At 45.7% G+C, this 25,605-nt stretch overlaps 1 protein-coding gene across 5 annotated transcripts in view; it reads left to right on the top strand.

The window, feature by feature from the left end:
* Window positions 1-25,605, top strand: part of FAM168A (family with sequence similarity 168 member A) — a 188,322-nt gene that overhangs the window by 156,701 nt on the left and 6,016 nt on the right. The window contains exons 3-7 of one of the 5 annotated variants that reach the window (XM_064576960.1): window positions 4,347-4,427; window positions 9,709-9,735; window positions 14,679-14,804; window positions 21,707-21,849; window positions 23,312-23,486. In XM_064576960.1, the coding sequence (XP_064433030.1) occupies window positions 4,347-4,427; window positions 9,709-9,735; window positions 14,679-14,804; window positions 21,707-21,849; window positions 23,312-23,486 (552 nt within the window). Of the gene's footprint in view, window positions 1-4,346; window positions 4,428-9,708; window positions 9,736-14,678; window positions 14,805-21,706; window positions 21,850-23,311; window positions 23,487-24,803; window positions 24,935-25,605 lie in introns of all 5 variants that reach the window. The other 4 variants (XM_045894400.3, XM_064576961.1, XM_064576963.1 and 1 more) reach the window with 4 other exon arrangements.

The following is a 25,605-nucleotide window of genomic DNA, read 5'->3' on the forward strand; positions in this document are numbered from 1 at the left end:
GAGCCCTGCATCAGGTTCCCTGCACAGTGGGAAGCCTGCTTCTCCCTCTCCCACTCCCCGTTTTTGTTCCCTCTGTCGCTGTGTCTCTCTCTGTCAAATAAATAAAATCTTAAAAAAAAAAGACAACAAGTTGTCCACCTTGGTTCTGAAATCAGAAAATGATTGGGGGGTTAAGTGAGATGAATTTTCTTTGGAGTTGGAAAGGATTTAGGGAAAGGCATATTAACAAAGATACATTATTAAAGTGCAATATTTACAAATCCCAAAGAAGCTTTTAGGGATTTAGAGATTTAATCTTTGACTTTTAAAATCAGCTTTCCATTGTCAGTCAAAATACCAGTGAACATTAAAAAGCTGCAGGGAGCAATGAGACAGGCACTTACCTACTGCTAGTGCAAGTACAAATTGATAGAGTCTTATCTAGGAAGCAGTTTGGCAAAGTAGGTGAAAACTCCTAGCATGCCACTTCTCTTCACTTATGCTGATTTTACCCTGTTCTGAGGCCCATTGTCTATTGCCAGGAGTTTGCAATAGACTCCTAACTGGTCTCTGCTTCTCTACCCTGCCCCCATTATAGTCTATTTTCTTTTCTTTTTTTTAAGATTGTATTTATTTGAGAAGGAGAGCAGGAGCAGGGGGAGTGGCAGAGGGAGAAGTAGGCTTCCCGCTGAGCAGGGAGCCCAATGCAGGGCTCGATCCCAGGACCCCAGGATCACAACCCAAGCTGAAGGCAGACGCTTAACCGAATGAGCCACCCAGGGGTCCCTGTAGTCTGTTTTCAACACAGTAATCAGAGTGACCCTTTTCAGACGAAAGTCCGATCATGCTATTCTTCTGCTCAGCCCCTGTGATTGCTTCTCATTTCACTCAGAATGAAAGTGAAGTCCTTTCAGTAGGACTGTAAGGCCCTCTGTGAACTGACCGGCCCTTTCTCTCTCTGACTTCCTCTACTACGACTGTCCCCCTCATTTGTTCCCTTAGCCATACTGGCCCCTTTGCTGTTCCTCAGACACATCCCATAGGCTTTCCACTTAGGAGCTTTGTACAGTTTCCTTCATCTGAAATGCTCTTTCTTCAGCCATCTACTTGGTTAACTCTGTTTCCTTCAAGTCTTTATGAAAATCTTACCTTCTCAGGGCACCTGGGTGGCTCAGATGGTTAAGCATCTGCTTTCGGCTCGGGTCATGATCCCAGGGTCCTGGGATCGAGTCCCGCATCGGGCTCCCTGCTCGGCGGGGAGCCTGCTTCTCCCTCTCCCTCTGCCTCTGCCTCTCTCTCTCTCTCTCTCTCTCTCCCCCTGTCTCTCATGAATAAATAAATAAAATAAATAAATAAAAAATCTTACCTTCTCAATGTGTCTTATATTGGTTACCCTATTCAATATTGCAGTGCCCTCCCTTCAGCACTCTGACACTTCTGACACCCTCTGCCCTGCCCTTTATCTCTTTTCCATAGCACTGTAGACTGTGTTTACTCATATTTACTACTTACCCACTGCCTTCTCCCACCCTTTAAAAATATAAGCTCCGCAAGTACAGGTTTCATGGTGTCTGGCACAGAGTCGATACTCAAATATTTGTTGAATGAATGAGCTTTAAAAATAGCACTATCTTTTGACCTAGAAATCTCACTTCTAGACTCGTTCCTAATGTAGAGATGTAGGCAAAGATTTATTTAGGTTGTTCTCATAGCTGTATTTATTATAGTGAAAAATTTCAAACAACCTAAAACAGAGTAATGGTTAAATGATTTGATCTTTCTACATAATGGAATATTATAAAGATATTTAAAATAATGTTTTGAAGAATATGTAATTATATGGGAAAATGCGTATAATGTTAAAGTGAAAGAAGCTAGGATGCCTGGGTGGCTCAGTCGGTTAAGTGATTTCAGCTCAGGTCCTGAACTCAGGGTTGTGAGATCGAGCCCTGTGTTGGGCTCTGTACTGGGCATGGAGCCTGCTTAAGATTGTCTCTTTCAAAAGGGGAACCCTCTTACAGTGTTGGTGGGAATGCAAACTGGTGCGGCCATTCTGGAGAATAGTATGGAGGTTCCTCAAAAAGTTAAAAATAGAACTGCCCAATAATCCAGCAATTGCGCTACTAGGTATTTACCCAAAGGATACAAAAATACAGATTCAAGGGGCACCTGGGTGGCTTAGTTGGTTAAGCGTCTGCCTTCAGCTCAGGTCATGATCCCAGGGTCCTGGGATCAAACCCTATGTTGGGCTCCTTGCTGAGTGGGGAGCCTGCTTCTCCCTCTCCCTCTGAAGCTCCCCCTGCTCGTGCTCATGTGTGCTCTCTCTGTCAAATAAATAAGTTTAAAAACAAAAACAAAAATACAGATTCAAAGGGGTGCATGTACCCCGATGTTTATAGCAGCATTATCAACAATAGCCAAACTATGGAGAGGCCCAGAGGTCCATCAACTGATGAATGGATAAAGATGATGTGGTATATATGTACAATGGAATATTACTCAGCTATCAAAAAATCTTGCCATTTGCAATGATGAGAATGGAGCTAGAGTGTATTATGCTAAGTGAAGTAAGTCAGAGATACACAAATACCATATGATCTCACTCACGTGGAATTTAAGAAAGAAAACAGATGAACATATGGGAAGGGGAGGGGAAAAAAGAGAGGGGGAAATAAACCATAAGAGACTTTAAGATTCTATTTATTTATTTGAGAGAGAGAGAGCAAGAGAGAGAAAGCATGGGGGGGGGGGAGGTCAGAGGGAGAAGCAGACTCCCCGCTGAGCGGGGAGCCTGATGCAGGGCTTGATCCCAGGACTCCGGGATCATGACCTGAGCCGAAGGCAGACGCTTCACTAACTCAGCCACCCAGGTGCCTCCATAAGAGACTCTTAAAGATTGAAAACAAACTGAGGGTTGATGGAGGGAGGTGGGTGGGGGATGGGCTAGATGGAAGAAAGGTATTAAGGAGGGCACTTGTGATGAGCACTGGGTTGTATGTTAAGTGAATAATCACTTAATTCTACTCCTGAAACCAATATTGTACTGTATGTTAAGTAAGTAAAATTTAATTTAAAAATTTAAATTAAAAAAAAGTTTCTCCCTCTGCCCATCCCCCTCCCCCCTCTTCAAAACAAATGTGCAAGAAGCTAGACACAAAAGTATGATTCCATTTATATAAAATATCTAGAATAGGCAAATTCATAGAAACAAAGTAGATTAGAGGTTAACAGGGGCTATGGAGAGAGAGAATGGGATGTTACTGCTTACTGGGTACAGAATTTGGAGTGATTAAAAAGTCTTAGTAACAGATAGTGGGGATAGTTGTAAAACATTTTGAACACAATGCCACTGAATTAATCATACACTTAATATGGTTAAAATCACAGATTTTATGTTCTATGTATTTTGTCCCAGTAAGAATTAAAAAAAAAAAATGGGGCTTCCCACTGACTAAGTTCATAGAACATGTGACTCTTGATCTTGGGGTCATGACTTCGAGCCCCACACTGGGGAGTAGATTGTACTTTAAAAAAAAATCCTTTAAACAATTAAAAAAAACCCAAAACCTTATATATAATATGCAGTGGCAGGCTGGATCTGGCTTGTGGGCTAGAGAGCCAGTTGTGAGCATCTTTTCCCAACTATTCCTTTTGACATTGGTAGCTTGAAATTGGCCATGGTGGGAGTTATTTATATCATGGAACTTGGCAAATGCTACACATAGAGCTCTACTTCAATCCCCTCAAGCCAGATGTTAAATATTTACCCGAACACCACTGAATATATGTGTATAAAAATGTGTAGAGGGCGCCTGAGTGGCTCAGTCAGTTAAGAGTCTGCCTCGGCTCAGGTCATGATCCTGGGCTCCTGGGATTGAGCCCCGCATCGGGCTCCCTGCTCAACAAGGGAGCTTGCTTCTCCCTCTCCCTCTGCCCCTGCACATGTGCTCTCTCTCTTGCTCACTCTGTCTCTCAAATAAATAAATAAAATCTTTAAAAAGTGTAGAAAACTATCTGGAAGGATAGCTGTTACTACCCCTGGGGAATAAAGTGGTGTTGCAGCAGGAATGTGAGAGTAAACTTAGACTTTTTACCACGTACACTTCTGTGGTGTTTCAATTTTTTTTTTACAGTGAGTATATAGACATATAGTTCTTATACTGCTTTTAAATAAATAGAAAAAGAAAAAAGAAAAATCTGCATATGTTGAGATTGTGGTATTCGTGACTTTTCTCATAGAGGCTAAAAGCTGGTCACATGTACTGTCTGGAAGGGCCCACAAAGAGGCTGAAGGCCAAGCCTGGGACTTGGATTCTGTTTCCTTTTCTTCTTGCCTAACTAATTGGGGCTTTTTTGTCTCTTCATAGGTTACCCTACAGCCTACCCGGCAGCAGCCCCTGCCTACAATCCCAGCCTGTACCCCACCAATAGCCCCAGTTATGCTCCAGGTAAGGAGAAAGTGGAGACCAGCAGTGATGCCTGGGGTGGAAGGCGGGCTCTGTTTGAAAAAACAAACCCACGTGCTGGCCTTTCCCTGTCCTTAATTGCTCTGGACTCAGTCTGTCCAAGCTGGGAGTCCCAGCTAGGAGTCCCCTCTGGGAACTGGGGCAGTTTAGACTCAGGGTTGGGGTGGAAAGAGAATCTCCTCCATTCTCTTTGGGACTTAAGGTTGGCCCATCTCTTCTCTCCTGGCGTATCTGAGACATGCATCCTCCTCACAGAACCTTTTCTGCTCTCCCAAACAATGTCCAAATCCATTCTTTGCTCAGTTTCCCCTAAGGCTGCCATTGAGACACACAAAGACACAAACACACACTCACCAGACTTCCTGGATGTGGATTTGGAAGAGAGTGAGAGACTTGCCACCAGACGATAAAGAGCTGGTTTTCAAGCTGAGGCAAGGAACCTGTTTTTCAAAAACAACAAAGGCCCAGCACTCCTTGGATAGAGATTGAAATAGCTTTGAAAATGTTAAAAAAGTTTGTTCTAGTTTGGGCTAGGAGCAGTGCAGAGGTCTTACCACTGATACTAACCCTCACAATTAATGGGTTCTCTAACATTCAAGGGGCTGGAGAAAGAGTATGGATGCTGCCTTTAGAAAGTCCTGGGTTTGAATCCTGATTACTCAACTCACTAGTTGTGAGGCCTTGGACAAGATACCTCATCTCTCAGAGAATCTCAGAGAAATGTGTTACTTATCTCAGGGGTGTAGCGGTTTGTTTTGTTTTTAAATATTTATTTGATAGAGAGAGAGACAGCAAGAGGGGGAACACAAGCCGGGGGAGTGGGAGAGGGAGAAGCAGGCTTCCCGCCGAGCAGGGAGCCCGATGGGGGGCTCGATCCCAGGACCCTGGGATCATGACCTGAGCCGAAGGCAGACGCTTAACGACTGAGCCACCCAGGTGCCTCTGTAGATGGTTTTATATAAGTTCCTCTTCATTTACTCAACAAGTATTTATTTGTTGAATGTCCTGCACACTAGAATAGAGAAAAAGAGTCATCTTTGCCTAGAATAACTAATAGTTCGTTTGGTAGTTGGCATTTAAACAAATTTATAGTTGTGTGATGAGTATTGTGAAGGGAATACATGTAGGAAGAGAGGAAGCAGAGGAGAGAACAACAGTCTGCCCGAGGTTGAAAGTGTACAGGAGGCTTCACAGAGGGCCTAGCAATAGAGACCTGAGGGAGAAGCAGGAGGCATTCTTTTAAGCACACAGAGGAAGAGCTGGGCATTCTGGACAGAGTAGAGCCTGGGCAAAGGGACAGCATTGTGAGGATATGGCAACTGAGGAACCTAGAAGTGGTGAGAACGGTTGAAGCACATTGTGGGGGTGGAGATAATAGATGAATCTGGACTACAGATGTCCCAGGGCAGGATGTGGAAAGGCCTTGAATGCCATGGTAACACCGACTTTCTTGTTTAGTCATGATTATTCTAAAGTTAGAAAGCCTGAAAAGATCTTAGAGACCCTCCAGTTCAACCCCTTCTCATGACTTGGGAGACCCAGAGACCAGCAGTGTTTTGTCTGAGTTACCCAGTGAATCAGCTCTAGCATATGGACTGGAACCTTTGGCAGATCTTCTGGTTTTGGGTCTCATGTTTTTCTGGGCCAATCTAGCACTCATCCTACCATCATTCCCTTTCTTCTAGAATATTTATTTAAATGAGAGAAGAACATGGGCTATGTCAGAAGACCTGGATTTGAGTTTTCACTGTCACTTCTTAAAGTAGCAACCTTAAATCACCTGACCTCTGAACCTCAGTTACTTCATTCTGAAGTAGGGATCATTTTGTAATCGTACACACATGCACACACATACTATGAACCCCCTCTTTTTTGGGAGACAACTATTTTATGCAAATAAGTGATGTTAACCCCTAAAGTGCTTACATAGCTGTGTCATTCCACAGACATTGATTTTGGCCCTGCAATGCCCAGGGCACTCTGGAACACACTGGATATTATTCAAAGTTGAGGACGCTAAAGCCATTGCCCTCAGAGCTTGTGAGGGTAGCAGTGACCCACAGGTTAAAAAAATCTATCTGAGCATTAACAGTTTATTCTATATTCACTTTTAATCAATAAGACATATATTTCCAAAAAATGTATAATATGAGGCAGAAACAATAAAAGCTGCAGAAATTAACTCTGATAAAAGATTTAATCAAATTTGGGCGCCTGGGTGGCTCAGTTGGTTAAGCGACTGCCTTCGGCTCAGGTCATGATCCTGGAGTCCCCGGATCGAGTCCCGCATCGGGCTCCCTGCTCGGCAGGGAGTCTGCTTCTCCCTCTGACCCTCCCCCCTCTCATGTGCTCTCTCATTCTCTCTCTCTCAAATAAATAAATAAAATCTTTAAAAAAAAAAGATTTAATCAAATTTGATAAGTTCTATCTTAAAAACTACAGTAGTTTTCATTATCAAGTATCTCACAATATAGAAATGATTTAAATCTAAATGCTGTGAGATCTGTGAATTGGCTTGGTGAACTCCGTGGTCTAAAACAAAATGAGGCGAGTAGTTGCAGAAGGTCAGCTAAGGTGAGGAACGAAGAAGCTGTGTTGTCTGTATAGTCAGGAGGCTGCCAGGGACGTGTGGAAGCAGAGTCAATGAGATGGTGAGGCTGGGCGTGAAGATGGGGAGTTACCAGAGAGGGCCTGTTCTTACAAGAGGCTTGGCTACGAGGGCAAGGAGAACAAGGGGAGGTGGGATTAAAGGAGGCATTTTTTAGATATGAGCATGGTTAAATAAGTGTTGATGGGTAGGAGCAAGTGGGGAGGACAAGTCAGAGATGCAGGAGAAGCCAGGCCTTCAAGGAGGCTTTGGTGAGGTGTGAAATCTAGAGTTCTGTTCTCTTCTTTGTTTTGAGGAGCAGGGGGAATGGAGTGCCTCACATAGGAGCACAACTCTTCCTCTCAGACTAAGGAAAAGGTCATGGACAGATCTGCCTAGAATAAATTGCCCAATGGAAAGTGGAGAGGTCTTGTCTAATGATTTTGATTTGCTGAGAGAGAGGTGAGCAAGAACAGAGGGAGCGTTCTTAAGGAGAGAGGTCAAGGTGTGAAAGCCTTAGTGGAAGGGGAAGGTAACACAACTGTGTAACAGGAGGTCCCCCTGAGGGTGGAGGCCGTGAATTCAAGGCTCTGATTTCCAGCACTGGGACATGGTCCCATAATGTTCAGAACTTATGGTGATGGTTTGTGGAATTGTTTGAGGATTAGTTTGGCAAGGAAGTGGAAGGACAGAGAATAAAAATAAATAGGTGATATTTGTTGAATGGTTCTCCATGTGCCAGGGACTATTTTAAGCTTTTTATGGATATTGACTTGTTTTCTATCACAACAAACCTTTGAAAGTCATTACTATTGTTATTCCCATTTTCCAAGTGGGAAAACTAAAATTTAGAGAAGTTGGGAACCAGCCCAAAGATCCAAACCCAGGCATCCTGCTATGTGTTCTGCAGTTGATCAGAGAGAAATTAAGGAGTTAAACTAGAGCAACTAGACTAGGGAGAGCAGACAGGAGGAACCTGGGACTGTGGAATAAGGAGATGAGATTGGAAAGCTCCTGGCATGTGTAAAGTAGTAATAAAGCTTTAGTTTTAAGACATAAAATATCAGCCCTCACCTAACTTGATCTTCCCCAGTTTTGTGTTTTCAGAAGTTCAACATATTTGTAAGCTATGACTGCAGCAACCTGACCATTTCCTTAGAAACCCATACACTATAGAGGGTGGTGTTAACACATTGTGCTGGAAAGCCCCAAACTAGGCATTGGAAGGACTGGGGTTACAGCCCTAACTCTTCTACTGATTTTGATGTGACCTTGAGCAGATCCCTTTCCTTTGGAGTTACACACACACACACACACACACACACACACACTCACACTCACGTACGCATGCACGCACGCCCAGCTGGTCTCTTTCATATTTTGGGAGGCCAGCCTCAGCATTCACCAGCTCTCCTGACTGCCGTAGGGGAGTCCTGCTGAGGAAGGGCTGGCTCAAGGACAGAGAGGGCAGTGTAGGTTCCTCTCAGCTTCCGGCCAGAACCAGCTATTAGTGATGCCGGGAGATGCCTGCAGGGTAGAAGCCTGCAACGGAGCCAGGCTCTTGGGCTTAAATTTCTCTCAGCTTCTTCAAGGAGGCCAAGAAGTTGCTTTAAAGAGAGCTATTTTTAGCAGCTCTGAGTACTCTAAGATGTCATCTGTTCAGGATGCAGGGAAGCATTTCACTCTGTCATTGGTTCTGAAAGCAGTGTGGGTACTTGGAGCTTTTTTTTCCAAGCCCTTAATGACTTCAGGGATCTTATTTAAGAACTGTTTGGCCCTGCAGGAGGCAGGAGCCAACTGAGACTTGTTTTCAGAATCTGGAAACCAAAGGATGTATCACATTATTGGTAATCTGACTTGAAAATGAAAGGATAAACAGAATAACTAATATAGATAGAAATGAAATACCTCGTCACAAGAGGTCTGTTTATAAATCATTCATCTACTGTCTCACTTGATTTCATTGCAACTTTATAAAGTACAAATATATTGTTCCTATTTTGCATATGACAAGCCTGAGGAAAGGCAAGGGAAAGGAATATGTGTTTTCTGAATACCTGCCATGTTCCAGGCACTGTGTAAGGCATGTCACAAATGTTCTTACTTTAGTCTTGTGTGAGTTGAATCTTCCTACTTCCAGTTTTGCTCAGAGGTTAAATAACTTGTCCAGAGTTGCACAGCTAAAAAGCAGTGGAGCTGGAATTCAAACCCAGTCTGTCTGACCCCACAGCCTGTGCTCCTTCTAAAGCACCACAGTCTCCCAGAGGTTTCAAGTGAAGTATCCCTGCATTGGTCCTAGCCCTCTGGGGCTTTATGGAGAGTTCTTCAGAGGCCAAAGGTGATGATTTTGTCCCTGAACCTTACTTCTTCCTCTGGTACATAAAGCCTCCGTCATGTGTGAAGTCCCTCTGCTATGCAAAGAGCACTAACTTGGGTCAGCTACCTGGAAGATGTCATGGCATCAAGGAAGTGCTTCTCCTCAATGAATGGGCTTTCCTGGATGGCAAGTCTGTCATTCCTTCCAGGGTAGAGGCACTTCACACCCTCTGCATTCACTGTTTCTTATGTCGCCCGGGAGAAACTGCTATCTTGAGACATTCTGTTTTTGTAACTGCGATGTGTACTACTTTGCACAAATTCTTAGTGGTAATTTCAACTAACATTTCTATCCAACAGAGTTTCAGTTCCTGCATTCAGCTTATGGTAGGAGAGCTATTTTTCCTCATCTGTATTATGGCCTATGAATGTGTTATCTCGTAACAACGGTAGATCCCCTCTCCTTCCCTCCCCAAATCCCATCCCTTAGGCTTGGGCTCCCCCAGGTGGCTCAGCAGCAGTTCCTAAAGCATGCAGGAACATGTCTGATGGTGCAAAATCATGGGTTGGAGACACACATCAACCGTCCCCTAGGGCAGCAATGAAGGATCATGGCACTAAAAGGCGTCTTTCCCCTTCCTCACCTCCGGCGTCCTGCCTGACCTAGGTCAGAAACTTTCATCCTAACCTGATTGCTGAATTCAAACAATCCAGTGAACAAAATTCTTCAGCCTGTATGGCTCCTCTCTTGGCTTTGTGGCAGCCCCTGTGGAGGAGTACCTGGATTACGCCTATAAGAACCTGAAAAAACAGTCTGCCCCAGGATCAGATTTTCCATCTCCATTGGCAGTCTGACATGTTTGAAGACCTGGTTGACTTTAGATACAATCTGTTCCCTTAGCCCGGATCTTGAGCTCTGGCTCATTTTCGGGGCATTTTCCTGGATGGTGAGAGGTGAGGGCCAAGTGTGCTAAATAAGTGAGGTCCCATGGGCAGTGTGGACTCCAGGCCCAAGGCACCACGGGAACTTCTGGGCACCTGTGAGGGTCCCAGCAGTGTTAACTGGACTAGGTCCTTTTTGTCACAGACAGTAAGGGACCATGGGAGGGATTTGCCACTTTCACTACCCTCACCTGGGCTGCTCAGGACAATGTTTTCATTAAAATCTCTGCACACTTTCTCAACTTTTAACCTTGAGTTATTTGGATGTTGAATATTGAATTTGTGTGTGGCGCATCTTTCAGGAGATGAGCTGTGAAAATTTCTCCTTGCTGCTGCTGTGGGCTGTGTGATCTTGGGCAATTTGCTAATGTCTCCAGACCATAGGTAGTGTTTTATTCCAGATGATCTCTTAGGTCCCTTTAAATGTTAACAGCCTATCCTCTTATGTATTATTTTAATTTTTGCTAGTCACAGACCTGTTTCTCATTTTTTGTTTGCCTCAGGATATATGAACTTGGACAGAAGACTCCATAAAAAGTGATAGAAGCTCTCATGCTTCCTTACCCCTCTAGTTATAGCATCTGAAATAGAAATACTAAAAAGTATGTGTAGAGCTCTTCTCTTCACAAAATGTTTTGTGCCCGACCCTACACTGGCCCTTTAAAGATAAAGACCATAAGACAAGATCCCTATTCTAAAGGAGCTCACAGTTTAGTCGGGGAGACACACAAGCCCCAGCAAGGGGCTTCTAAGAATCACAGAAATTGGGATAGCGAACCATATGGGATATATGTACGGACTGTGGTCAAAGGGTGGGAAAAGAAAAGACTTCATAGTAGAGGCAAGTTCATGATGGTGGATTAATAAATTTTTACCAGGTAGCATTTGGGGAAAGACATACCAGGAAGAGTGAACAATGTGAGCAAAAATATAGAGATGTGACTGTGACACTCCTTGGCATAATCTGGGAATGATAAAGTTTGTGTGGCTGTAGTGTAGGGTTGGAAAGTGAGAAAGAACAGTGAGAGTCTAGAGAGATCACAGGGCTAGATCATGAGGGGCTTTGAATGCCGTACAAGAAGTTCAGCCTTAGCCTGTAGGCAGTGGAGAACCATCAAATGTTTTTAAGATTTTGTGATTAAGTTTGGGTCTTAGAAATATCTCTTGATTGCAGTTTGGAGATTGGAGTTGGCAGGTTTAAAAACAGAATGATGAGGAAGCTGTTGCTGTAGATCAGTTAAGAGATGATGAGAACTTAAATTAGAGCTGTCCATAACTATGGGGATGGAAGATGAGCAGATGCCAAAATTAGAAACTCTAAGACTGGATGACACTTCACTTTTGATCCTCACATGAACAGTATGAAGCAGTCAGGGAGAGAGTATTACTGCTATGTTATGAGACAACAGAACTGAAGCTTAGGAAGGTTAGGTGACTTGCCCAAGATCCCCCAGCTAATAAGTGGCACAGCCCAGGTTAGAACTCAGATTTCTTGACTTACTGCATTATTCAGGATGATGGTCCCTTGCTGCCTCTCCTCCTTGTAAGTGTGCTTAACAGACTGTTCCAAGTGTCAGAGGGCGAGAGGGCCCCGTATCCCAGGAAGTGAACAACCCAGCACCTGGATGTGGGCAGCATGCTGTGACTGGGCCATGGCCCTTCACTGCCAAGGGTTCTCTCTGTCTCTGTCTCTCTCTCCTTTGTGAATTGAGGAATAACACATATACAGTAGTACATAAAGTGTACTAGTCTCAAATGTACAGCTCAGTAATATTTGATATATGTATACACTTGTATTTAACTACCACCCAGTTCAAAATATAGAACATTTCTAAAAGTTGGTACCTTCCATGGTACCCAAGAGCAGGCATGCCTGCCAGAGCAGCCTCCTCTCTTACTATGCCTCCAAAGTTTCCGTTGGATTGTCTTCCCCACAACTGAGCTCTGAACTGCTACCACCAACAGAATGGATTACTTTAGAATTGTACATGGAAGACGAAGATCATATGGTACAACCAACCAATGAGGAAGTCAGGTTGACAGCTAATATTTGTTGGTTTTCCTGGTCTTCATATTTGTCCAATTATTTAAATTATTAAGTATTAAAATATAGAGAGAAATGGAGAAAATACTAGTATTTGTTTTCTTTTTCAATGAAACCAGAAGAAAATATGCACGTCTTCAAGAACATACGTAGTTTAGTTCACTCACTTAGATAAGACATAATCAAAGGCACAGTCGCACTTGCTTCTTTCCTGGTTAATTGGGAATGTTATTTTATTGTGTATAATGCTGTCTTGTTCACTCTCTGGTTGGCGTGTGGCTGTGTTGCATCCCCAGCTGGCCCATGAATACCTCGTGTGCAGTGACCATGACCCACGTGCGTTCCTGTCCACCGTGGCACTCCCCTCAGTGCTGAGTGCAGTGTAGGCTTCAGTTACTCTTTGGTTAATTTTGATTTACTTTGTCATGCAGTCCTTCAGACTAATGTCAGACTTTTGGCTTATGATGAAAATTATGGTAAATTATGCACCACTTGGGGAAAAAACTGGACTGGAACAGGACACCCAAATTCTCTGTGGCTAAATTCAGCCCTCCTGTTTCCTTATGGAGTCCCTATGGGGTCTTGAGGACATGTGACTTCTCAGAACTACCTGTTTTACTTTTTAGGGAGTTGTTTTGAGTGACCAGGGCTTCCCAGCCACATTGAGTGGCAGGTTCTAAATTTGGAGACATCTTGATAAGAGGTTTCAATACTAATTGGATCCTTTATTAATCCCAACTCCCCTCCCCCATGCCGGGGAAAGGAAACCTTAAGATAATTGTTTAAAACTGACTGCCCTCCTCCAGGTTGTCCGTCCGCAGAGCCATGTCTTGATATCCAGCAAAGGCTTTGGACTCTGCATGGAATTCTGCTGGATCTCCATTTCTTCTGCCAGAATTCTCCTTTTAGTGTCACTTTCCTGCCCATGATTTCCTTCTCATTTCTCGGCATCTGCTGTATATATTGCGGGCCATTAATGCAAGTGCAGTGTCAGCCCAGAACAGCTACACTTCTAGCCTTAGTTCGGCAAAACAACAGAGTCCTTGACCTCCTCCTCTGGCCCCAGTACTTCCGTGACAGTACTTCCCCGGTACTACCTGTTACCTGGTTGGGCAGAGGGGTTATGGGATCTCTCTGGAGGTGGACTGCCCTTGCCTTGGTGGAATTAGGGTGTATAGGCATACTTCTCATGCCACCCTGCTTTACCTTAGCCCCTCGTTAAAACATTTCAAGTGTATACAGCTGTTACCAGTGTAGCCCCCCGTCCTGCTAATGTTCTTTAAAACCCCTCGTGTCCAAGATCTTATCTGAGTGCAAAAGATACTCTTAAAATTATTCTTCCTACTCTAAGAAATTTGGGTCAAAAATGGTTTCTCCTCTAGGAGAAAGTATATCAAGAGAAATCTCTAAGAAGTTAGGCATTTTCCCCCCTTTGAAACCCTCTTTCCTCTCTCCTTTCCCACAGGATACCATGAAGGTAAGTTTTTTGAGTCATTCCCCACTTCTAGATCCATATGAAGCATCATCCTTCAAATTTCTCAAGCTGAGCTTCAGGTCAGCCTGGGAAGTCTCTGAAGATTTCTTTCAAACTGGGCCGCATCTCTGTTTTACACCTGCCCCACGTTTGACATAGAATTTCTTATTGGCCCAGCAGATCCTCTCTCATTCATGAGGGGACATCTCAAGTGGGGCACCAGCAGCACCTCCCCAGGAGGTATAAAAGGTGTGTAAGAGGTTTATCTGTCTGGCCTTAGCTGGGTGTACAGGAGAAGGAGTGGGAAGTGCCCCACTGGACAACCTGTGCCTTCTGAACTGCCAAAGCTCAGTCCCTTCAGAAGAGATGACAGTCCAGCAACGTTCATATCACGTGGTAACTCTTTTGAGGTCTCTCTTTGAGAACAACTTATTAAATACTGCCCCCCAGGTGAGATTTCAGGCATAAAAAATGAGGACTCAGTTGATCTGGCCCAGTACACAGTCAGAGGCTCCCAAGTTGCTACATATTAAGAAAGCGGCTAAGGAATATCCCAGAGCCTTAGGCCAGAATGTCAGGCAGTAGGAGGTGGGATTCATAAGCATCTTCATGGTTTTTGGTAGTGGGTAGAAAATCCTGGCTCTCTTAGGCTAAGCTCAGATTTCCTTGGTTTCAGATCATTCGGAAGCTCACTTCAGCACTCCTCCCAACCCACTCACCCATCTCAGAAAGGCTGAACCATCCTGTGTGTCTGAACAGGGCCCCTTGGGTTATATGTTTCCATCCAGCACAAGACCCTTGCTTTGTGTCTGTGATTGTGGTGCCCACTTCTTATTTCTGCCTAATGCCATTCTTGTGTCTTCCCTTAAGCAACTCTGCTGATGAAACAGGCCTGGCCACAGAACTCGTCTTCCTGTGGTACTGAAGGCACCTTCCACCTCCCAGTGGACACCGGGACCGAGAACCGAACTTACCAAGCATCCTCTGCGGCTTTCAGTAAATACAGCCTGTCTCCTCCTTTCCTTGTGCCCCTTGGTTGGGACTGATTTGTCTCTTAGGAAGAAAGGAAAGGGAACTTTTACAACTGACATTATAAGACACTGTTTTTTTTTTTTTAATTTTATTATGTTATGTTAATCACCATACATTACATCATTAGTTTTGATGTAGTGTTCCATGATTCATTGTTTGCGTATAACACCCCGTGCTCCATTCAATATGTGCCCTCTTTAATACCCATCACCAGGTTAACCCATCCCCCTACCCCCCTCCCCTCTAGAATCCCCAGCTTGTTTCTCAGAGTCCATAGTCTGACGTGGTTCGTAGAAGACACTGTTTTAAGAGGTTCTCCTACTCACACAAAAAATTGACCTTCCTCATCCAGAAAAGGTCATCCTCTTTGATCATGTACCCAGCTTTGGGGAGACACAAAGCAGTGAGGGAGGGGGGAGGAAGTATGCACCTGGCCAGCAAGTGTGATTAGGAAGAGCTGGTACTGCATTTCAAAGGAAAGAACAGAGGGCACCTTTGAAGGCCAGTGGACCCTGGGACAGCGAAGACTCCTCCAGCTAGCACAGGGTTTCTCAGCCTTGCCACTGTGGACATCTGGACCAGATGCTTTGTTGTGGGGGGCCAACTTGTACATTGTAGGATGCTCAGCAGAATCCCTGGCCTCAGCTCCCTGGATGCCAGCAAACCCTCATTACGGCAACTAAAAATATCTCTAAACATTTCTAAAGATCTCTTGGGGAGGCAGAACTGCCCTCCACATGAGAAACACTCCCTAGCGGAAGCTACACTGTGAGAGCAAGGTGTGTACATGGAGTCCTCAGGGAAGACAGAAACCATCTGTCCAGTCAGATTGCTTACATTCATCTTGAGGTTCAGTGGGGTGACTAATGGTTTCACCTTCACACCTGATTTTTAATACAAGAACGCTCCCCTGGGTAAAATGAGGACCGGTGTTTAGAAATTACTGAGTGGCACTTGGACTCCATAAGAAGACTTTGTGCCTTGTTGGAGCTGTCCAAAAGAGGCGTGGCTGGCTTTGGATGGAGGGGGTGCTTATTTCTTAAATTGTACCAGCAGGGGCTTGACGTACCCTTGGAGGGAGGCTGCAGACTAAGCCTGATAGTCTGTGGTTCAGTATATTATTACTCTATTAAATAGATTAGAAGAAAATGCTGCATTTTTTTTCTTTTCTTTAAAATACCCATGTTATTTTCTCTTTAGTTACCATTGCCCCTAGATGTTAACATCAACTTACATTTAAACAACATAACTCTCACCTGTTAGAGGATTTGCTTTCATAATCACCCTCTCATTTAATCTACACTAGAGTCCTATTATTTTCATTCAAGTTTGAAAGCTGAGGCTCAGGAAAGTAATGTGTCCAGTGCCATCCAAGTAGCAGGCAGCACAACTAAAAAACGATGATATCACTCAGGTTAAGTTTCAGGTTAAATTTACTGACCTTTTTCATGAGATTAATTTTATTTGTTCAGAGAGGGATGGCAGTAGTAGGGCGTTTTTCCAGGTACCTCAGGTGGAATTGAATGAACATATAGGTAAACAGGCTTATACATACGTATTTTCCCTTAAATCCACACATATGGTCATAGATGTATATAGACACACCTACTCTAGTGGAACAGAAAGAGGCCTGGAACGGAAACCAAAAGAGTTGGATTCTAGACGTGGTTCTGTGTAACCTTGGATAATTTATGTCCATGGTTTGGACCTAGGTTTTTCCAGCTGTAAAATGAAGAGGCAGAATTAGGTCATCTTTAAGTTTCTCTCTAGCTTTTAGACTCCTGATTCTGTCACCTTGATGCTGTGTGCACAGTACCCACCACCCAGCAGGGACCTCCTTTCTAGCTGCCTTGCCCATGTTGACCGACTGGCCTTCACTCCCATAGCCCCAGGGCACTCATTCCCTCCACAGGCCACCCCTTCTACGGTGAGAATGTCTGAATAATAGAAGGCTTTGCCTTCCCATGTGCGGAAATCTTCCTGAAGCCCCATTGAAATGTCCAGCAGCTCCTCCCACTGTCCTCTCACAGGCTGTAACATTTCCTGGAAAGGACCAGAATGCACTCGTTCTCCTTTAAGCAAGTCCTGTGTGAACCTGTGCAATTGGAAAATAGAAGTGGGCTTGACTGACCCTCCCCCATCCACCAGGGTTCCCCCCAGCACACAGATTTTGTGGCTTCTAATGCCACAGAAAATTCAGGGTACTTTGACAGATTCAGTTTTACTAACACTTGCTTAAGCCTGTTTGTAATTAGGTCTCCCTCCTACTTACTCCACACTCTCTTGTTCGGCTACCAACAAGGAGACTTGGGGGGTCAAGGCAAGAGTCAGACAGAGAGCTTTGTTCAGACATACAAATCTGATGGTCAATAAACCGATTAGTCTAAAAGGCATCCTTGATGTGAGGATCAATGCCTTTAAGGTGGTAGGGGCTCTCCAACTGAAAAAGATTTATGATAGTGCAGAAAGATTGAAGGGAGGGCTGAAATGGTTTTATCTCACTAATGTACACACTTTATTTATTATCCTATTTGATGGAGCCTAAAATTATAGTTAGGAACCTGAGAGAAAGAATGGGGCCTCATAAAACCTCTTTTATAAGGCAGAGCAGGGACTTCTAGTGATCTAATTCCTCCCTCACTGGAGGCCTGGCACTTGTGAATGGATTTCTACCTAAGCCTGAAGGTTACAGAATTAGGACTTGGGAATGCTATGCCTTAAGGACATTAGAGACTTGCATTCAACTCTCTAAGTGTCAAATGAAGAACCTGGAGCTGAGATGGGAACAGTGACCTTCCCAAAACTGCACAGCAAATCAGTGGAGAGCTGGACTCAGAATTTAGGGTTTACTATGCCCTGGGCAGGGCTCCTTTCTGAGTTTTGTGTTACCCAAGGTAGCCCAGGCTCCAGCCCCAGGGGAATTTCTAATCCTCAGTTGTATGGACAGGACCACCAAATCAGTTATAGAAAGTCCTCTGCAATGATTTTCTCATGAAAGTTTCACTGAAATACTCAGAGACTTAGAACACCAGCACTAGAATGGTCTGCTGATGTTCTCAAGTCCAGATGAGTGTATTCCTTGAGAGAAGAATTGACCTGACTCACAGACAGAGCCCAGGCTGGGGGCCCAGGCAGTTTCTGCAGCCTCCTGAGCCAGATGGAGACCTTGAGAACCATTGTAGTTGGAGGAAGGAGCATTGAATCCTGAGTCCTGGGCGAGCAGTTGTGCTCTCTCAGTCATCTATTCCTCATTTCATCTGTGAAATGTTTGTGTTGGGCTTAATGATCTCTAAGGTCTCCTTTAGTTCTGCAGTTCTACTTCTCCCTTGTCAAACTGTCCGGACAAATGAGCAGGGCCTTCTTCTGCAGCATTGTCTTTTTGCCAGCCAAGGGCATTTTGGCTGCTGATTTGTATTCTGAGTATGTGTGTATCTCATTTTGTAACATGAAGAAAGGGAAACATTCTCCGACAAAGTTATTCTTAGATGTGGAAACAAAATTCTCCTGCAGACTCTTGGAGCTTTTTTATTTTCCTCAGAGAGGGAACCCCAACACTTTGTAAGATGATTGTCCTTGCGGCATAGAGGGGTAGTGCAGGCTTCCCCTGGGGATAAGAACTCCAGAGCACATTCTTGGGGAGCATAAGGGAAAGATGCCAGCATCATTGGCTTGTTAATTTTAAAGAATTATAAAGTCATGGTGTTTTGTTTTGTTTTGTTTTAAAGATTTTATTTATTTATTTGACAGAGAGAGCGAGAGCAGGAACACAAGCAGGGGGAGTGGGAGAGGGAGAAGCAGGCTTCCCGCTGAGCAGGGAGCCTGATGTGGGACTTGATCCCAGGACCCTGGGATCATGACCTGAGCCGAAGGCAGACGCTTAACGACTGAGCCACCCAGGCGCCCAAAGTCATGGTGTTTTAAACCATACGGTTTTAGAATCGTAGAATCCTGGAGTCTGTGTTCCAGTTTGGATTGCACCATGGAAGTCATAGCTTAAGCTCTCTACTGTAGTCTTGCAGACCAGTCTCTGCTTGCACATCCCCAGGACAGGAAGCTTACTATTTCTCTACACAGTGAGAGAGAGAAAAGAGTAATTGCTCACTTTTATGAAGTGCTTTTAATGTGTCAGGAGCTATTCTAAGGGCTTTGCAATTATTAATGTGTTATCAGAGTAATCCTATGAAGTAGGTACTGTTGTTATCCCCATTTTACAGATGACGAGACTGCTGTAGTCTGTAGCTATTAAATAGCAGGGCTGGGGTTCAGACCCAGGCAGTCAGTCGGGCTCCAGACTACTCATAACAATTACACTGTGCTGTGTAACTTTCAGAGCAAGCTTCTTAGGATTCAGGGGTGTCCTGCCCTTCTGCATAGAAAAGAGATGCTCTCCACTCTAGCAGGACTCCTCATACCTTATTTTATTCCTCAAATCAGGAGTCAGCAAGCTTTCCCTAGAGAGGGCCAAATAATAAGTTCTGTAGGTTTCTCGAGCCATATGGTCTCTGTCATAACTACCATTGTAGCAGGAAAGCAGCCATAGCTGATAAGTAAATGAATGGGCATGGCCATGTTACAGTAAAACGTTACTTCCCAAAATAAGCTACGATTACAAAAAAAATTAGAGTTTGTATGTCTTATTTATTTGTTTGTTTACTTTTAGTAATCTGTACACCCAGTGTGAGGCTCAAACCCACGACCCTGAGATCAAGAGTCACATGCTCTTCCAGCTGCGCCAGCCAGGCAGGCCTCCCTGTAGTTTGTGTGCTTTAAATGTTAATAGCATGAATAAAAGTTTTGGTAGCAAATAAATTTGGAAATAGTTTCCTGCATATCCCCGTCTTGGAGATTCATAGTTCATCCTGTCATTTAAAACTTCTCAGGGTCATGGAATAAAAAACGAACTATTCATCTCTATTCTACATTGCTGCTACTCTTTTTGTTTTTGTTTTTTTTAAATGATTACAATCCTTCAGAATTATATAGTCCATTGTACAGGTATGGGACATGCCCATTTTGAGAGCCCCCTTTGTTTTACAGATAAATCGTGCCCCCAAGGTGAAGGAGCCCTCAGATGGCTCCTTTTAGATGTCACAAACCTAGACTTCCTGTCTTCCCCTACAGTATCTGCTTCACCTGCTCTAACCACGTATCGTATTAGCACCACAGTCTAGAAACTTGGAGGAATCTGCTCCATACTTCTCTCTCAGCTGACTCGTACCTCCACATCTAGTTTCCAGTTCTTCACAATGCTACCTTCTCATGCATGTATTCTTTCCACACCATCCTCATTGCTACTTATTTCCCAAGCATATTTGACCATAAAACCAGTTTCCCATGGAACAAACTGGTTCTGAAAGGGGGAAGAGTAAATGGCATGATTCCAGGGAATAGGACAGGACACCTTTTGGTGGTACCTTTTGTGACGATCAAATAGCAGCTCTCCTGTGCTACTGAATACCTCATCAGGGGCAGGGGGATGCCAAGTCAGTGCTGTGGACTGAGAAAGATTTGTGACCTGATGGCAGCTTGCTTTTACTTAGGGTTAAGGTAAAGAGACTCAGGATCTTTAGAAAAATGGGATTTTAGTTCAGGAAGAGATCTTCATTCTTAGCCTTCTGTTTTAACAGAATAGGAAACTAAGGCCCAGAGACTCGGCAGTAGTCACCGCAAATTGGAAGAAAGCCTGAACTGAAGCCTAGATCTGTTCTCTTCCAATAAAGCACCCCTCTCCACTCTGCCCCTTAGCCCCTTATTGCAGAATCAGCACCATGTTGCTGACAAAGTCCTTGGTGAGCATCCTGTAGGTAAAAGAGCTGAGTTGAGGCCTGGAGAAGCTCAGTCAGACGGAGCCGGAATGAGAAGCACAGGGAAGAAGTTCCAGCAACACCACATTGGAGAGCAGAAGCCAAGGTTTCCTGGCACTGGCACTTCAACTCAGAAAGAAGTTGTTTCTGAAAACACTTGCCCTTTCTGAGCCCTTTGTATAGAGTAAGAGAGTTGGGGGTCACTTGGTGATCACTTGGTTTCCATAGAATCATTTCATTTTGTGTTCTAGAAGAACATAGTCTTGTTCCTCAGTGATTTATGTTTCAAGTTTTTCCTGCAGACATAGATTCTGACTCTATTTTCCAGAAGATTCAAAGGCAGCACAGTTTGATTGAATGGCTGATTGTGAACTCCCTGGGGCCGGGTTCCAGGTTGATGTGAATTTTTGTGAGCCCTGACTTCAGGCCTTCAGGCCACAGCAGTCCTTCCCTGAGCCCCAGGAGTGGAGGAGAGTCTGGCTCTGTGGAGCAGTTCTTCAGCATCTGAGGAGATGAGGGTCTCTGAATGGTGTTTTCTGTGGGCTTTGGCCTTAAAATTTGTCGGGGGAACATGGTAGAGAGAAGCCCAAAAAGAGATACAAGGAGAAAAAGAGAGAGTCGGGGGGGGAAACAGAAGAGAACCAGCAGCGGAAGACGCCCTGGGCTGCTGAGGGAGGAGACAGACAGCAGGAAGACGGAGCGCCGTAGAGAGCGAGCAGACACACGCGCCCGTCTCCCGGTACACAGAACCCCAGACTGTCCGAGCTGCAGGGTCCCTTAAGAGATCATCGGGTTCCAGCCTCTTATTTTATAGATCATACCCCTGAGAACCAGAGATAAAAGATGCCAGAATCACTTACGCAGCCCTGTGCACCAGGACTGAGGGAGCTGCCTCTGGGCCAGGGCTCTCTGGGTGGAACCCTGTTCTCTGTCTGTTCTCATCTGTGTTTCCAGCCTGGAATCAGCCCCTCCTTGTCTGGGGAGTCGTGCCTGGGACCTGCTGCCTTCCAACAGTGCTGTTCTGTCAACTAATTGGAAGTCTCTCTTATTGCCTTGGTACAGGATATACTGCGGGGACACCATACAAGGTCCCACCGACCCAGAGTAATACTGCTCCGCCCCCCTACTCCCCTTCACCAAACCCCTATCAGACGGCCATGTATCCAATCAGAAGTGCCTACCCCCAGCAGAATCTGTATGCCCAGGTAGGTGCACATGGAAGCCTGGGCCCACCTCTGCTGCAGGCAAAGGAGCCACCGCCCTAGGTGGGGTGGGGTTGGGTGAGAAAGAGAGGGAGGGCAAGTTCTGGCTCTGGCCAGTTGACACTGTTGTATCATGGAAACAATAGCCCTGTGGTCCACACACTCCCTCACCCCATCTCAGCTCCTGGAAGGGTGACGCATGAAGTCATTTAGATTAACAGAGCCTAGAATTAGCAAGAGTCCCTGGAGATCATCTAGCTCAATTCCTTTTTATACAGGTGGGGAAGCTGAGACCCAGAGAGGAGAGTGACTTGTCCAAGGTCACACAGGGAGCTATTGGTTGAGTCAGGATGAGACCCAATGTATCTAGGCTTCTCCCTAACCCCCACATCTACCCTTCCTTGATAAAGTCCTTGAGCTAAACGGAGGAGGTAAGGGCTCAGGCTCTGTTACCAGCTCACTGTGTGATCTTGGGTAAGTTATTCTCTCTCTCTGTGCCTTAGCGTCCCCATCTGGGCTCCTTCAGCTAGAGAATGTATGTACTCTGAGGGGATGGCTATGACAGGGACTGTATGAGGCTCCAGCATGCACATGGCACATTTTTCTGGGGTGACAATTCTAAGTGAGGTTTAAGTAGTGAGGAGACCACTTTGATTTAAAAAACAGCTACACTGTAGGTTAGAATGTGAAACTTTTAAAAGATAAAACAATAGGCTTGAGATGGATTTTTCTTGTTTGTGGTAAGCTGCTTTGCACTATGTTCTCAGACCTCTGGGATTATAAGCCCATATTCTGAGGCTCCTGTCAGTAGTTAGTATGGGCGTTTGAGAAGATCTGGATTAAGATGATCCAGGGGCTTGTGTCTGTTCCCCACAAAGGTCAGCAGGCCTGTGGGCTGTGGCAGCAGGTAGCAACCATGCGATCTAGGCAGTGGGAAGTCACCTTAGACCTCGGTCTCCATCCTCACCTCTGCCTAAGAGAAATAGTAAGAGACATCTGAGGAAATGCTGTGCATTTGGGACAGTTTCCAGTAGGCGAGATGGCAGTACGACACTAACATGACCGTCGCACTAGTGATGCTTCATGTGCATGCACACAGTGCTCTGGGTGCCTTTACATTTTCGGCAGCTTGCAGAAGCACACTGCAATAAGATACAAACATTTTAAAATGTTAAAATCAGGGCTGTTACCCCATTAGATCATCATAGCAGCCCCAGGAGCAAGGCAGGATAGGGTTGGAGCCTAATTTTTCATGCCACAAGCTGAACCCGATACTGAACTGTCCACAGTCATGTAGTAAGACAGACGCAGAGTCCCTGCTGGGGCCCAGACCTTGAGTCCCTGGGCCCGTGCTCCTCTGAGCCCATCCCACAGGGTCTGGAACAGGCTCGCCTCCCTTCTCCTCTCTCCATATCCTACCCTGCGTCTCCAAGAGCCTGTATGACCTCAGCCTTTGTTCGCGCAGGGAGCCTACTACACACAGCCGGTGTATGCTGCCCAGCCCCACGTCATCCACCACACCACGGTTGTCCAGCCCAACAGCATCCCCTCTGCCATCTACCCGGCGCCTGTTGCTGCCCCCAGGACCAATGGGGTGGCCATGGGCATGGTGGCCGGCACCACCATGGCAATGTCAGCAGGTGAGGGCAGCATCTGTGTCAGTGTCTGTCCCCCTTCTCCAGAAACTCATGACCGGCTGGAGAATACCGTCGTGGAATCAAGTGTAGCATAGCATGAGAAAATCTGTGCGGGGGGGTTCTGGGAACCCTGTCCACAGGCATGAGGACGATTTCACCAAGAAGGACATATTGAGCTAGGTCTTAAAGGGGGAACAGAAGCTAACCGGAGGGATGAAAGAGGGAAGAGCAGTCCAGGTGGAAGGAACATGAGCATGGCACGTTCACAGAATGGAAATGGTCCAAGGCCCTTAGAAAATAGGGGCATGGAGTTGGAAGGGTGGCTGGAGCAGTCAGCAAGGCTGAAGTGGAGAGGTCCAAATACCTTTAGGTAACGGGGGACTAGCAAAGGGGTTTAAGCTGAGGAGAGATGCGTTCGGTTTAAACATTCTCTGGCTGCAGGGCAGAGGCATGGTTAGACGGGAGAGGCTGGAAGCAGGTAGATCAGTGGGGAGGCTGTAGTTTAGAGGAAGGACGATGGTACTAGGACTCTGGATCTCGAGAGGAGGGCGTGAGGCAATGTTATTTAGCAGGCAGGAGCTCCAGACCCTGTCCAGTACCTAATTTTAAGGCATGGAGGACCCCTTCTCCATTTCTGGCTTATTCTAAAAATCACACCAGAGCCCTGTCCATCTGGAATCTTGAGAATTGGGGTGGAGACACCACAGGAATAGCAGGGAAGGGAAGTCTCTGGATGCGCTGACATTCAAAAGAAGAGCATGAGATGGCAAGAGGGCTACGAATAACCTTTAGAAGACCCAGCTTTTACAGAATCATTTGAGGGAAGAGAGTACAAGGGGTCTAGTGGGTGGGAGGCAGGAGTTGGGATTTTATTCTGCCCCTAATGTAAGGGGTTGTCGAGGCCTCATTCCCCAGGTCAGGTCAGTAAGCTCTCGGTGATCTGCTTGGTGGCAGCCTTGTTCTGGTCCTGGGGACCAGTTACTAATGGATCAGAGCTTTGCCTTTAGGAACAGCCAGGCTAGGGATAAGTACAACCATATAGACCAACAGTTTCCACTTGGTAGAATAGGAGGAGCATACAAAGAAGAGTAAAAGGAGGCCACTGAAGATGAGTGAGTGACTCTGTCCTGGAGCATCAGCAAAACTTTCCCTAAGGAGATGAAGCCTGGCAAGGTGGGAGGGGCAGGCAGTTCACGAGCAGGTGGGGAGGTGGGGGGCCCAGGTTGAGGAGCAGCTGTGTGAAAGGCCATGGCTTCATCCTCTTCATCCCAGTGCCCTGGGACGGCCTCATTGGGTTTACTCTTCTCTCTGGATGCTCAGGTACCCTGCTGACTGCACCCCAGCACACCGCGATCGGGGCACACCCTGTCTCCATGCCAACATACAGGGCCCAAGGGACCCCCGCGTACAGCTATGTCCCCCCGCACTGGTAAAGCCTGCAGCCCATCCAAGTGAGTGGGGCCCGGGCTGGGAGAGGTAGGACGCTGGCCAGATACCAGGACTGCCCCTAGCAAAGCCCCGGCCTGGTCTGCAGCGCAGGTATCTGCAGGGCCAGTGACCGTCACTAGCTGCTTTCCTGCTCCGAGTTCAGTGATAGCACTCTTAAGGACAGCTGTGACTTTACGTGTGTTATCTCATAATCCTTATTATGGTAGCTCTGTGAAATGAGGATTATTAGCTCTATTTTACAGAAAAATACAAAGTTCAACATCACTTAACCAGTAGGACTCCAGTCCTCTAGTACTGAATTCTGTGCTCTTCACCTCCAATTTTCAGCCTTTAACTCTGGGCCTCATTCTTCAAATGAAGTCTTACCTTAATCAGATGGAGACTTCGGGCCACTGCCTCCCCCACCCCCCGCAGCTCCCAAGGCAGAGCCAGTGAACCACAGGGCTCCAGGGATGTCACTGTTGAATTCTCTGCCTTCCCTTCTGATCTCCCCTGACCTCCACCTTCTCCAGGAGCTCTTGGCACTGGACGGGAGGCAGGCAGCTCCACCAGGAAGGCCCAGAGGGCTCCTTGTAGGGCTCGCACAGGGAGGGGAGGGGAGGGGATCTGGTGGCTTCCTGAAATGGCCTCAGGAATATCATTGTCACTAATGACTCTCCCCTTCCTTCCTCAG

This window comes from Mirounga angustirostris, unplaced genomic scaffold (assembly GCF_029215605.1).
Source record: "Mirounga angustirostris isolate CCGP_5_RB_7025 unplaced genomic scaffold, mMirAng1.0.hap1 SCAF_13, whole genome shotgun sequence".
Classification (NCBI taxonomy): Eukaryota; Metazoa; Chordata; class Mammalia; order Carnivora; family Phocidae; genus Mirounga; species Mirounga angustirostris.